General features: G+C 65.5%; 1 protein-coding gene across 1 annotated transcript in view; it reads left to right on the forward strand.

Moving 5' to 3' along the window:
- The window catches only part of RBFOX3 (RNA binding fox-1 homolog 3), a 160,519-nt gene that overhangs the window by 140,595 nt on the left and 5,645 nt on the right, over positions 1 to 14,279 (forward strand). Inside the window, 5 exon segments of the mRNA XM_040530221.1 lie at positions 11,739 to 11,807; positions 11,809 to 11,991; positions 12,775 to 12,912; positions 13,430 to 13,483; positions 14,098 to 14,190. Of these exon segments, the coding sequence (XP_040386155.1) occupies positions 11,739 to 11,807; positions 11,809 to 11,991; positions 12,775 to 12,912; positions 13,430 to 13,483; positions 14,098 to 14,190 (537 nt within the window).

Genomic DNA, 14,279 nt, shown 5'->3' on the forward strand with positions numbered 1-14,279 from the left:
TTCAATAGCGACTGTATTTGAGGGAAGGACCAAGAAACGAAGTTGCCTGCAAAACTTTGATTAGCCGAACACCGGGGGAAATCCCGCTGCGGTTGGGCTTTGGCAGCTCACGGGAGCACCTCGCAGCCGGGGCAGCTCAGCTCCTGCCCCAGCCCCAGCCCCGGGCCCAGCTCTCTGCGTGCTGCAAATGTGGGGCGATTGCCTGCGCCCCGTGCTCCCTGCCCGGCGGGGCAGGAGGACAGCCAGCCCCTGGCGAGGACACGGGGATGGGAGTGGGGTCGGCAGCCAGGAGGGAGTCGGGAATGCTCTGTCTTCACTGGGCTTTGGTGCAACGTTGAGCTGCTTGTTCAGGGAGGGCCTCGGCGTACAGGGAGACCTCAATTGTTGCGTTCATTTAAGGGAGGAATCAGTCACTGCTGGAAGTGTCTGCACTATAATTATAAAGGAGCAGCTAATCACTCCAGGAAGAGACACCCTGCTGACCCGGAACAGCCCCAGGCTCAGACTCAGCATCAGTGTTAGAGAGCGGTGGAGCCCCGGGTGCAGGCATCTTGTGCAGGGAACCACGGGCATGCCGGGGCTGTGCCTGAGCTCGGGTTCATTTCCAGGTGGGCTCAGTCCCACGGCGGAGCTGACCCCGAGCTGCTGCTCACCTGGCAGCACGTCGGGGTGTCCCTGCTCCCCACGGTCCCTCGGCGCTGCCCAGCCCGCGGCGCAGCAGGCTCATCTGAGCAGCGCCCGACCTGCTGGGGAAACAGCCTCTGCAAAAGGCTGCTTGGAAAATTCCTCTCCAAAAGGGCTGCTGCCAAGTTTAGCATATTATATTTTTAGGGAGCAAGTCTATTCCTAGCAATATTGTAGCGTGTTGCAGCAGCGGGTTCATTTAAAAGCTGGTTTCTTCCCCCTGCTTGCGCATTTCTCAGAGCTGCGAGCCCGGACCCGGCTGCTTGGTGGCTCTGTGGCTCCCGGGCATATGTCCCGCACTGCAGCTTCCACGTCTCCTGCACAGGGGAGGAAAGGCTTTAAAGCCGCAAAAAAAAATGTTTTCCTCTTTTTTTAATATATTGAAAACACTGGCATTAATTTTAGCTTTTGTGAAGCTGGTTTTCCCACAATAGCTGTAATTTAGGCCTACTCTGCCTGGCGATGCTCTTTTTATAGGTATATTCTTATTTTAGTACTATAGTGATGGGTGAATGAGTAGATTAAATTAGATTTAGTATCTATCATTCTTTAAAGCATTACAGGCAGTCATTGGAGGGATGTGGTTTAACACAGAAGAAAGGCTAATTAGGCTGGCAGGCTCAGCCTGCCCCCGCAGGCTCCCCCCACCTGCGTCCCGTGGGTGCCCCCAGACCCACCTGCACCTTTACTCGGGGCCGGGCGTGCAAGCAGGACAGCGCCTGGGGCGGATTTCCCAGCTGGGGCCGAGCTCCCTGCTCCGAGCTCCTCCTGGGCTCTGCACAGCCTCAGCTCCCCACCGCCGGCTCGGCACGGACGCACTGCGTCCATCGGCCACGGCACCGCTGGGCAAGTGGGTGGTGGGGACCCCCCAGCTCCAAGCCCCCGCGCTCGGGGTGTCCCCGCAGGCAGCAGCGGTGCCGTCCCGCTCCCGTGCTTCGGTGGCAGTTTGGTCGCTTCGGGGCAGCTGTATGGGCGAGCAGGCGCACGGGACAGGACGTGGGGCTGAGAGGGTATGGAAAAGAGTGGAAAAAGCACTGTCATTGGGAAACGCTGGAGGGGGTTACGTTGTGCAGGAGAAAACCAAATGTCTGAGGCAGATAGCTGCGTTTTCCCAGTGTTGCAATGCAGGGCCTGGGGGCGGTGGGACTCAGAGCCCATCAAAACCAATGGTTTGAAAGTTCATGCTGGTGCCGTGGCATCTGCTAAAGTGGCAGCCCCAGGCTGGGCTGGCCTCGGCATCCCCGATCTCACCCAGGCGGCAGCAGGAGCAGGGGAGCCATCGGCACGGGTGAGCAGAGCACGATGCTGGTAAATGCCAGCCCCGGGCGTCAGCTCCAGCTGCAGGCTGAGCGTGGGGACGGGCTCAGTGGTGCGGAGCACACACAGACACCTGCATGCTGTGTGCCTGGGAGGGCTTCAAGGCGGTGCAGCACATCTCTGCTTGTGCCTGGGGACGTGCTGGCTGCTGGGGCTCCTCAGCAGGAGCAGCTGTTGCCCCGCGAGCCCCTGCCCCGGTGTGAACCCAGGTCAGGGGCTCCGCAATCCCAGCCGGACCGGGACCGGCTCAGTGTAACATCGCTGCCGTGGAGCAAGCTTGGGGTGACAGCCTGCCTGCGGGGCTTCGCACCTCCGCCGCCAAGCGGGGCTGAGCCCCAGGCACCCCTAGCTGGGCTTTAACCTGCGTCACCTTCCCTGGCGTTCAGCGAGGCGGAGGGCAACAGCAGCCGCACTCGTGGAGCAGGTGCTGCAGCAGCCCGTGGCGCAGCTGGTGCTGCTGCCCAAGCTGCGGTGCTGAGCTCCGTGGGATGCGGGTAGGGAGGCGCTGACCGGTGCACGGAGCTGGGCCAGAGCAGTGGAAACGCACTGGGGTGAGGTGGGGTCGCAGCTGGGCGAGGGGTCTCTGGTGGCTGTCACAGGGCAGGCATCTCCCTGGGCCGTAGCCACTGCCTGCGAGGGGTCTGGAACAGTTCCAACCCCCCTAGCAAGCCCCACTGTCCCCGACCAGCGTCTCCCCGACAGGTTCTCGCTTTGCCACTCTCGTACTTTCCTGAGCATCCAGCTGGCTCCGACGGTCGCCAGCTCCTGCATCCCCCCCCGCCGGAGCAGGGCCCCCACCCCGGCAGCCTTCACGTCCTGTCTGCACTGCATGGATCTTACAAATTGGGTTTGCACAGCATCAGCAGGATTCGCTCCAGCCCCCTGTGTAAGCAGCACTGCTGAGATGTGATCCCTGGCACCGAGAACCTATTAAACAGAGTGAGACGAGCCCTGGAAGGAGACCCAGTCGGAGGAGGGAATTCACAGAGATGGTGTCGGGAGCGAGCGGCGCTCAGGCAGCCCTCTGCCTCCACGCTGGGGACAGGCGGGTGTCACCAGCCAGGACCGGCCGGTGCCGCTGGAAGGCAGGGTGACCCAGGGACCTGGCTGGCACGGCACCCTGCAGAGCTGGGTCTCGCTCCCGTGCTCGGGGCATCTCAGCCATTTCCTCTCCATCAAAGAGCCGTGGAGCTGCTGCGCCTGCTCCTGGGAGAGCTCTGCTGGCCCTCGCGGGCTTGCAGCGGGTGCTGGGGCCGGTGCGTGGCCGTGGCACCAGGTGGCTGCGTGCCCAGCGGGTGCCGGACCTCGTCCCACGGCGCCCAGCCCCAGGCTGCTGCGGGTGCGTGCCCCAGGGCCCGGCCAGCCCGGGCTGTGCTGGCGGCAGGGGCTCGCTGCAGGGCTCCTGGTGAGCAGCCAGGCACGAGGCAGGTCTGGCTGCTCCGGCTCCCCCTCGCCAAAGTGCTGGGCTTGCAGCACTTTGTCATGATTTTCATCTCGTCTCCGAGCAGCGATCCTTCACTGCTCACATTACCCAAGTAGAAAATGACACATAAACTGACATGATTGCTGCTGTTTCTCAGCGCCACGCAACATCTGTTCCCTCGGCGGTGCGGGGGAAGGTGGGCAGGGGCTGGTGACGCGCCGCGCGGCCCCCGAACTTCTCACCCTTTGCTCCCCTCCTGCCATCGCGCCTCCTCCAGCCGTGCTGCAGCGAAGCAGAGGACGGGAGCTGGCGGTGCTGAGGCGGTGCAGGGCCACGAGGCAGGAAGCAGCGGCAGGAGCTGTGCTCCGTGTGCCCCGTCCCATGCCAGCCCCCGGACTGCCCCTGCTCAGCACCCGGCACGGTGCTGGGGCGCGCTCTGCCCCCAGCATCCCCACCGCCTCCTGCAGCTTACGGCCAGGCTGAGGAGCCCGCAGCAGTGCGAGTGCTCCTGAACCTTCCATCGCCTGGTCGGCTGCTTTTGGGCCCAGGAAACCCGCTTTCCAGCAGCTTTCTCTCCGTTTCTTTGCAGCACTCTGCCCGGCTGGCCCGGGCACGCAGCCGGGGACGCGCCGTGCTGGTGGGGCTGCAGCTGGTGCCAGGGGCGCTGGGCCGGGAGCCGGGGCTGTGGGGGAGCAGGGGCGGAGAGCCTGATTTTGGGGATGGAGAAGGATGTGGAGGGAGCGAGCAGGATGGGGAGCTGCAGGGCTGTGCTGCGGGGCAGGCTGGGGCCTTCTAAAGTCTCTGGTATAAAATCAAAAATCGGGAGAGAAGAGCGAGAGCAGGCGACAGTTGCAGCTTATTTGTGATCTGCATTGTGTGGGGAGCTCTTAATTAGAGCTAATTAGACTAATTAACTTGCAAATGAGAAACTCGCCTTTTTCTCCTTTTCCTTTACAAGAAAAAAATAAGAAGACGAACAAGATAAATACTGAGGCTAATTAATTGTACCTGCAGCAGAGCCCCTCCAGCTGGTGGGACGCCCCTCTGCCCGCCACCCCCAAGGACAAGCGCACCCGCCCGGTGTGCCACGGGGTGCCGTGCCGCGCCGTGCCTGTCCCTGCTTCTGGCCAGTGCTGTGCTGCTGTGCCGAGGTTCTGGTCCCGCCGCTGGGCACCACTGCCCCGTGTCCCTGCTGTTCCCGCTGGCAGAGGGGCCGCCTGCTGTCCTTCGTGCACCTTTGTGCCCCAGCGCCCGGCAAGGATGCGGCGTGTGCCTGCCATGGCACTGTCCAGTGCTGGGAGCTGGTGGCCGCACAGGGCGGGCATCACCGGGACAGTGTGGGGCTCCTGCGGAGGGCACAGCACCGGCACTGCCTGGTATCCTCCCTGCCAGACCCCTCCTAGCCCAGCACCGGGACCAGAGGGCCCCGTGGCACTCCTCGCCCTGGCTGCTTTCCAGCTCCTCCCTCGCACACCTCTGTTCTCCTCCCTTCTCTCTGCCTCTGCAACACCCCAGGGGCTTTGTTAGCACAACTCAGTTCAAATGTCTGATTAGTCTTTAGGAGATCGAGGGGTCAATTTTCCACAGCTCCTTCCTCTCCATTTAACTAATTTAACTGTGCGATTGTTACAAATTTCATTTTATTATAGCCCTGCTTCTCAGTCCAATTGAATTACCAAAATCTCATTTTCTCAGAAGTGCTGAATATGTAATTAGAGGAAAAATTATGCTCCTGACTGCCTATTAGAGAGGGTTGCGTGAGAGAGCTTGTCTCTGCGTGCACACGCGAGTACGTGTTTACTGAGCGCCCACGCTGCCGCCGTGCGCGTGCGCCTGGTCACCGGGCTGCGTGCCGGCGAGCTCCACGTGCGGCTGCTCGGGGCCCGCCATGGGCGGCTTTGCGGCAGCATCGCAGTGACACTGCGGTGGCAGGGGTCTAGAGGTGGGATGTGGCAGGGGACGTGTGGCCGTAGCCGGCTGTCACGGGGGGACTGTCACAGAAATGAGTTCGGGAGAGCTGCGAGCAGCTGGCTCCAGTCCTGCACTCTCCCTGCGAGCTCGCACGCTCGGTGTGTCTGCGGGGTGCAAATCGCGACGGGCAGGGCGGGTGGGCTGGAGCTGCTGCGGTGAGGCAGGGGAGGAACGAGGCCCTGGGTCCTGCCGGGGCTGGAACTCGCCGAGTCTCGCGCTGTCGCGTCCTGCCTGGGCTCTGCTCCGTGGGGTCTGTGCGCACTCTGCGCAGGGAGCAGCCGGAGGGCTGGGTTCAGGGGGCGCTGACACCAACCAGCATCGCAGCTGCTGGCTCCTGGTGACACTGGTGCTTGAGGCTGGGAGCTGGGCACAGGGTCCCGGCCCAGCGCCGCTGCCCAGCAGGGTGAGGGGAACATGGTCAGGGGCCCAGAGAGCAGGGACATCCGTCCTCACAGGCAGGGCTGTGCAGGGCCTGGTGGTGCTGCAGGGGTGCCTGGTGCCTGTGGGGAGCAGGAGGTGCATGCATGTCCCCACGGTGGGACAGGGTGCAGGAGGCACGGATGCTGCAGTTCAGGTGTTGGTGCTAGGAGCTTCTTTGGAGGCTGCGGGGCTCCCTGTGCTGCTCAGTGATCACTGCCAGCAGCCGCTGGGACCAGCCTCGGGGGTGTCTGGGCCAGCCCTGGAGCAGCGGCAGGCAGTGCCCAGCCGAGGCACGGCTGTTTGCAGGGGCTCAGCAGGAGCAGGCAGCTGGGGCAGACACCGCTGGGGACACGGCTCCTTTCCCAGCCTGTCCCCGTGCCCAGGACTCTGCAGCCACGCTCCTGCCTTGCGTGCCTGGCTTTTCCAAGCCCTTTAGTGGCTGCTGGAGACCGAGCGCTCCTGGAAATCCTGGCCGGTGTATGCAAACGCTGGGTCTGCGCTGCTCTGGCATGCCTGCAGGAAGAGCTGCGTGCGGGGGGGCAGCGCGACGCAGCTCTCCAGCGGCATCCCCAGAGCTGCAGGCTCGGAGCTGGGGCTGCTCGGGGTGAGCCTGGCACCGCCGGCAGCACTCGGAGCGTCCCGGCACTGCTGCTCCGTGCGGCCCTGGGCAGGCCGGATCCTGGCCCATCTCCAGCAGTGACGCAGCCCGGTCCCTCCCCGCGCAGGTACATGTGAGCCCGGGAAATGTCACCGGGGTGCGGGGGGCGGGAGGTGGCGGCAGCCCGGAGCCCCCGCGAAGCACCCCCGTCTCGCCTCAGTTACACAACATTATCATTTCATAATACTCTGAAATATACATGAAGTTGGCTGAATGCAGATGAAATTGCACCATTTACTTCATGAATATTTCATGCAGCCTCAGCTCCTAAGTTTCCGGCTGATGGAGGCAGGAGCCCGTGCTGGACCCCGTCCCCCACCCCGCCCCGTCACCCCCGTGCCAGAGGTGACGGGGACGTGCCAGCAGCTGTGCCCCGAGCGGCTGTGCCGGCGCACGGCGCTTCCGCGGCCACCTCCCTCCCGCTGGGTGCCACCTAGCTGTCGGTGGCACCCGGCCTCCCGGGCTCACGGCCCCGCAGCCAGCACGAGTGGGAGCCACCCCTGCTGCAAGGGGAGCTGCCCCCAGCAGGGTCCCAGCCCTCCCACGGCTCCCCCGTAGCCGAAGGTGCACCCAGGAGGTGGCTCTTCTGCCCTGCCCTGCGTCCCCTCCTGCTCCTCCAGCCACGTGTCCCAGGCCGTGTCTTGTGCTGCCGCGGGGTCCCTGCCTGTTAAATCTGCGTCCTCCCTGCTCTTTGCAGAGCTCCCCAGCGGAGCATCCTTGGCAGATGCCATTAGCCGGCTCTTCACCCCTCCCCTGCCACGTCCTTAATGAAGACGTTCAGTGCAGCGGCTGCCGCCCCCAGCTCCGCGCCTCCTTTCACTGCTCCTTCCCGGGCCGAGGGGCGCTGCGGGCTGTGCCACCAGCGTGGGACGGGCAGGGGCTGCCCATGGCCGGGACGTCCCCGCTGTGAGCCCCCCACGCGTGGGGCCCTGCGCCCCCTCCAGCCCGGGATCCGCGGCTGTGCTGCCCCAGGGCCCCGGAGCTCTGCTTTGTATGGATGGCGCAGCATTTTGGGTAATGAAATATTCACAGGTCAGTGATTCCTTGAGAAATGACGGGGATCAGTCAATTCCTTTTCAGGGAGTAATTTTCTTCCCCTTCACGGCCTCTGTTTCATGTTGACAGTCATTAGCATGAGAGAGCGGCTGGATCGAAGAGGAGACGGCGTGGCTGTCACGCAGGCGGCCGCACCGGCAGAGCCTCGCGGCAGCCCCGCTGCACGGGAGCGCTGTGCCCGCACAGGAGCTGGGGCTGCCCCGGGGCCGTGCCGGGACCCTCGTGCTGCTGCCGCCGGGGCATTGCCCGAGCTCGGCTCCGCTGCCTGCTCCGGCTCCGCTTGCACCACCTGCTCTGGGTGCAAAGGCTCCTCGCTGCTTCCCTGCACGTGGGAGCAGGCGGTCGGTCCCCAGAGGCCATGAGCAGCCTCGGCTCTCCCCCGGGTCGTTCCCCAGCTCCGGCGTTGTGCCGGTGGGCACCGCGTGTCCTGCTGCCAGCCTCACATGGCAGACGTGCTGCAGCAGCGAGCAGCTGCCCTGGTGCCGGCGGAGCGGCTGGTGCAGGCAGGCTGGGGGCACCGCTCAGCCCCTGCCTCCCACCTCGGGCGGGCTCCCTGCGGCCGGGGACGCGCTGACGGCTCGCGAGGGGCAGCCAGGCTGCCTGGAGGTGCCTCAGCGCTGCCTGAGCACAGCCTGCTGCTCCCCGGGGCCAGGGAGGAGGAGCTGCTGCTTCGTGGCTGCCTTGGTGCTGTGGTGGGGTCAGGACCCTGGCCCTTCGCCCAGCTGTCCGGGGTTGGGGTTTGAGTGCTGCAGGAGTCCCCGTGCCACCACAGGTGGCGTGCAAAGCGTGCTGAGCCCGTGACAACACGTGCGTGGACTGTCGAGATACGTGCGTCCCCTCCTGGGGCCACCTCGGGGCCACCACACTGCCCGCCCGAGGCCAGAGACGGGTGGCCCGGGGAGATGCCTTATCACAAGCAGTTGGTAACCACATGCTGCAGCAGCACAGCCGCCGCTGTCCAAGCTGCCTTTCCTCCCCGGGAACACCACGTGAGTTCAGGAGCCAGGCGTGACACCGACCCTCGAGGGGGCAGGCAGCGCTGCCTGCCGCGCCACGGGGTGCCGGCACCTCTCGTTAGCGTGACGCTGCGCTCAGCCGGCTGTGCGGACACCTCCCGTGTGTTCGTGGGGTTCTGGTGCGTTATTTTCTTAAAAAGGAGAAAATGTTAAAAATGGCGTCGTCAGCCCCGAGCTGACAGGCACAATCACCAAAGTGCGGTGTCGGCAGGAACCGGCCCCACGCGCTAAATGACTTGAAAGGAAATGGCCTGGATTGTGCTGAGGAGGCAGAGTGCGGTGGGGAGAAAGCAAGTGGAGCAAACAAAAAAAACTTCATTAATTAAAGAAACTCGTTAATGAGGGACATTTAATCAGCTAAAGATGATATCCACCCCCTGCCTGCCAGGGTGCAGGCAGCGCCGGCCTGCTGCAGCAGCGGCTGCGTGGGGCTGAGCTGCGGTCAGGGCAGGAGGACAGTGCCCAGGGGGACAGGGCAGGGGGACACCATGCAGGGGCTGGGCCCAGGGGGGTCTCATCCTGCCTGGGCAGTGCGGGGAGCGGAGGCGGCTGGGCACCACGCGCACCCCCTGCGCCGTGCTGAGCTCCGCCTGCTTTGCTCCACACTTGGTCTCGGGCAACGCGCTAATCTCCTGTCTCATTTACTAAATGAGGGCTACGGGCCATTAATAACCAGAATATCTTTTAATGAAAATGCGGAAAGCCGCCCTATAAAGTGCCATGCGGGAGCATCCCCTGCGCTCCCAGCAGGGAATTGCGGTGAGCAAGCAGGGACGCCCGGCGGAGCCCCGCGTCCCCGACACCCACGGGTTGGCACCACTTCACGGGCCACACGGCCCGAAACGGGGGCACCCGGCCGCAGGGGTCACCACGTCCTCACCCCGTGGCTGTGCTCTGCGAGCCCAAACCCAGCTGGGCACTGACAACGGCTCTGCCCAGAGCCGGCAGCGCGGGCGGACAGGGGCAGCGCAGGGTGCGGAGAGGTGAGCAGCAGCAGGCAGCACTGGGTGTCCCTCAGCCAAACCCCTGACGATCCCTCTTCCCTGCAGAGCCCACCACGGAGCCGAGCACCCCAAACCCTGCACAGGGCCCCCTGCCCCTGGAGATCGCTGCAGGGAGCAGCTCCTGTCCCATCCAGGGCTGGTGGACAGCGTGCGTTGGAAGGGAGGCGCGCGGGAGCCGTAGATCTGCGCCTCTGCAGCACCAGCAGCCCTGGAGATGGCAAGCAGCAAAACAGGGGAACCTAATGGCCCCTGAATGAAATAATACTTGGGCTGACAAGCACTGCGACAGCCCTAATTAATAACGGATATGAACGTGGCTGTCGGGGCAGACTGGCGAGGAGCCAGTGGGGCCCAAGACCTGTGCAGGTGGGGCCGGCCCCTGCCCCGGCCCCTGTCTGTGTCCCCATTGCCACCCCACAGCTCCTCCTGCTTGGGCCATCCCCAGGGCTTCTGCTCTCACTGCCTGCGGCCGTCGGGGCCGGGGTGCCCAGCTCCTGGGGCTGGGTGCAGCCCTGCCACCAGGCACCGGCACGGAGTGGGGCAGAGACTGGCGCTGCCCTCGGGGCTGGGTTTGCCAACCCAAACTAAAAACCTCCCTGCTAAAGCCTTGGCGAAGGGGCTGAGCCGAGCCCCCGCAGGCGGCCGCTCGGTCCCTGCCATGCTGGTGGCTGATCCTGGTTGTGGTGGCAGCGAAGATGAGTGGCAGCGCAGGGGGATGCGGGAGCCCTGCAAGATGCTCCTGCTGCCAGCTCCGTGCACGCGTTGGGGACGCTGGCAGGGAGAGTTGGGCGCTGGGAGCGCGACTGGGGTGTCTGCTCGCTTCCCAAAGCGGGCTCAGGCACAGGATGCGCGGGGGAAAGGCTGAGCAGCGGGGCGAGCACCGCGGTGCAGGGAGCAGCATTACCCCGGGGGCAGTGCCGGGGGCCAGGGCTCTGCCGCCCGCTGCCTGCGCCGCCCTGCAGCATCGCCAGCCCCGGCCGGCGCTGGCAGGCGCATCTGGCTGGCGCGGCCCCGGGCAGCTGAGTCAGCACGGGAAGACGCTTGCGAGCCTGTGAATGACTTGCAGATCTGTAGCGGGATTGTTCACGCTGGGTTTGCATGTGGTCCCCACCGTGCCCCCGGCACAGGCTCTGCTGCCTCCCCTGCAGGCGCGACGGCCGCGGCAGGTGGGGGATCACGGCTGGCCGCACGGCCCCCCCTTCCCCACCCTTCCCCAGCATCCCTCCGCACCATAAATCGGCCACACACACAATTAAGGAGCTTGTCTCCACAGTCTGAGCCACAGATGTATTTCATGGGCGAGAGGCGGCCGCGGCAGGTTGTAAAGCATCCGCGGGGCTGCCAGCGCTGCGCTCGGCGGTGGGCGCTTGCGTGCAGCACACGTGCGTGGGGGGCGCGGGAGCCTGCGGGTGCATGCAGGGCCGGGGGGCTGTGCAGACGGAGGGGGGCTGTGCAGGAGGGGGGCGGGCTGGCAGCCCCACGGCATCCCCCAGCCCCGCAGCAGCCGTGGGCAGCCCTCGGCCCGTAGCACAGGTGCAGCTCACCTCGTTTGACCAGGGTGGCCAGGCCAGCTGTGTTACAGCAAAGGGCCTAATCAAATATTTAGCAGTTAATTGATGCCTGCCTGCTGTTTGCCAAGAGGCCATCTGATGTCCCTGCCCCCCCCCCCACTGCCCTCCTTCCTCAGTGCCCTCCTGGCCAGGCTCCAGGACGCGCAGGATGATGGCTTGTGCCGATGCTGGTGGTGCAGCCGTGCTTTGCCCCGTGTTGGCCTTCAAACCGAGGGCCGCCCTGGTTTCCATCACCAAGAGGGCGATGTGCAGGCTCCCCCTGCTAGTCCCCACTGGAGCCGTGGCCTTGGTCCCCTCCGTGCCTTGCCCCCCAGCCCCCCCATCCTCCCACTGCCCAAGGCGCAGCAGAGCGGGCACGGAGGGCTCGGAGTGGGGAGCGGAGAGGGGCTCGGCCACGGGGCAGGCACAGCGGGCAGTGCGGCGCGGGAGCTGCTGTAGCACGGGGATGGCACAGAGGTTGGCGTGGGGACGAAAAGCAGGGGCAGGGTGGGGGGTCAGGGGGCCCTGGGGTCCAGCCACAGAGCCCCAGAGCGCTCCCCAGGCAGGGCGCAGCCCTGGCACCTCGGGGATGGCGGCGGGAGCCAGCAGGTAAGGGGGACGGCGCTGCTGTCTCGGCAGGGCAACCAGGACGCCACGGCTCCACCTGACGCGATGGCTCAGCCCTACCCCCCGGCCCAGTACCCCCCGCCCCCCCCAGAACGGCATCCCCGCAGAGTACGCGCCGCCGCACCCCCACCCCACGCAGGACTACTCGGGGCAAAGCACAGTACCGGAGCACGCCATGACCCTCTACACACCAGCACAGAGCCACGCCGAGCAGCCGGGCACCGACGCCAGCACACAGTCCATAGCAGGGACGCAGACGGTACCGGTAAGGGAGAGGCACGGGGGGGAGGCTGCGGGCTGGGCGCGGGGGCAAGCAGCACTCCCCGGGCTGCAGCCCCTCGGGGCGCCGGGGCCTCGTGTCCCCGCAGTGGCCGGGGCAGCAGGAGCATGCGCTGGCTGCCTGCCTCCCTTGCAGCCCCCCCGTCATTTCTAATCACTTGTAATCTACCTGCTTGGCTGCTTTCCAATCAGATAGCTTCAATTATGTGGTTGTAATGCAGCTCAGAGGGGAAAGTGCTGAGCTGAGCACTTCCCAGCCTGGCCACCACAGCCCCGTGTGTGGGGTCTGCCCCTCCCGGCCCCCTGCCCTGAGCACGCACGTGCGCTGCGGTGATGGTCCCTGGGCACGGAGCCACTGGGCTGGCCCGGGCTCCAGTCCCACAGCCGACGTGAAGCCACGCGATGCTGGCTGGATCTCCGTGGATCTCCTGCCCTCCCTCACCCAGCTTCTCCTCCCTGGATGCCGCTCATGGGGCGGGTGATGCTGTAGCTCCACCAGCCACAGTTGCCCACAGAGCTGCCCTCCAGCATCCCCCTGCTCGCAGGGCAGCACAGGCAGCACCTTGACCCTCTGTGCTCCCTCCTGAGAGCGGGGGCTCCTGCTCTGCTCCAGTTGCTGGGAGAGACCCGGGAGGCTGGCGCGGTGCTGCCCAGGGAGTGGGGACCACAGGGTCGGGGGTGCCCCTGGGGGCTGCGGGGCCAAGCACGGGAGAAGGGGGCAGTCCCCGCCAGGAGACGTGGGGCTGACGAGGTGGTGGTGCTCCCGCAGCAGACAGACGAGGCGGCACAGACAGACAGCCAGCAGCTACATTCCTCAGACAACACAGACAAGCAGCAGCCCAAGAGGTTACACGTCTCCAACATCCCCTTCCGATTCCGGGACCCCGACCTGCGGCAAATGTTTGGGGTGAGTCCGGCCCCGTGCAGCCACCCATGTCCCGCTGCCCTCAGCTCAGGCTCTCGGTCGCCCGGTCCCCAGGTCACCGCGGGTCCCTGGCACCGTCCTTCCCTGGGGGTCCCCTCTGCCCAGCCCCAGCGGGGTCCTGGGCCAGCCTGCAGGATGCCTGCCCCGCTGCTGGCCAGCAGGGGATGGGCAGAGGGTTTTCCACCCTGGTTAATAGCTGGGCTGTCAGGCCGAGGCTCATGCATGGAGTGAGAACAGAGCCCTTGTCCCTCTCCTTTCACCCCCTTCCCAGCCCTCATTAAGATTTAGAGTGGTGCAGGCTAATTAGCTGTGAAGCAACACCCCCCAGATCCTGGAAGAGGGCTACCATGGCGGGGGGGGGACGGGGTTGTGCTCAGGCTCAGCCCTGCAGGGCACCGAGGGGCCCCCAGGACCAGTCCCCGCGCAGAGAGAGCCCTGTGCTTGCAGCCCGGGGCGGGGGGCTCTGCAGGCACTCACCCTCTGCTCTCTCTGCTTGCAGCAATTCGGGAAGATCCTTGACGTGGAGATCATTTTCAACGAGCGGGGCTCCAAGGTGGGTGCTGCCCGAGGCCGGTGCCATTGCAGCGAGCCGCAGGGGCGGGCACGGCTCACCCGGGACGTGTCCGTGCCTCCTGGGGTGCCCCCGGGGGCTGCTCTGCCCGCTCTCCCCTCCCCTCCTGCTCCCTGTGCTGCTGTCCCTCGCCCCTTGGGAGCACCCCAAGGCAGACACAGGACCAGGGCAGGCCAGGCACCAGCAGCCCCCAGGCGCGGGTGCCCGGTCTCGGGGAGCAGCCTCCTGGTGCCCTGCGCCAGCCGGAGGTGTCTGCGCCCCAGCGCTGGAGGGAGGGGAGGGCTCGCTCTGTCCCGCGCCTGCACGAGGCGGCTCGTGTCCCTCTGTGTGTGGATGTCTCTGTTGTATCTTCCCTGCTTTCTGTGCCCCTCTCCCAGACTCTTCTCCCAGCTCGCGGGCGATGCCGGGCCCTCAGCCGGGACCCCCGGGCGCTGCGGGGACCTGGCCCGGGCTCTCCGTCTCCGCACAGCGGCAGCCTCATCTCCTCTGCCAGCTCTCCTGATTCACCCCCTCTCTCTCTCTGTCCCCACACCCTCTCTCTCTCTCTCTCTGTCTCTCTCTGTCTCTTTCTTTCTCCTTTTCTCCTCTGCTCACAGGGTTTTGGGTTTGTAACTTTTGAAACTAGCACAGATGCCGACCGGGCACGAGAGAAGCTGAATGGCACGATCGTAGAGGGCCGGAAGATTGAGGTGCTCAGATAAGTGTGCTAGTGCCCTGCCTGCCGTGTGTTGTGCATCCCCCCCGCGCTGCCCCGAGCCCCTCTCCCGGCCGGGGGTGC

This window comes from Cygnus olor, chromosome 18 (genome assembly GCF_009769625.2).
Source record: "Cygnus olor isolate bCygOlo1 chromosome 18, bCygOlo1.pri.v2, whole genome shotgun sequence".
NCBI classification, from domain to species: Eukaryota; Metazoa; Chordata; class Aves; order Anseriformes; family Anatidae; genus Cygnus; species Cygnus olor.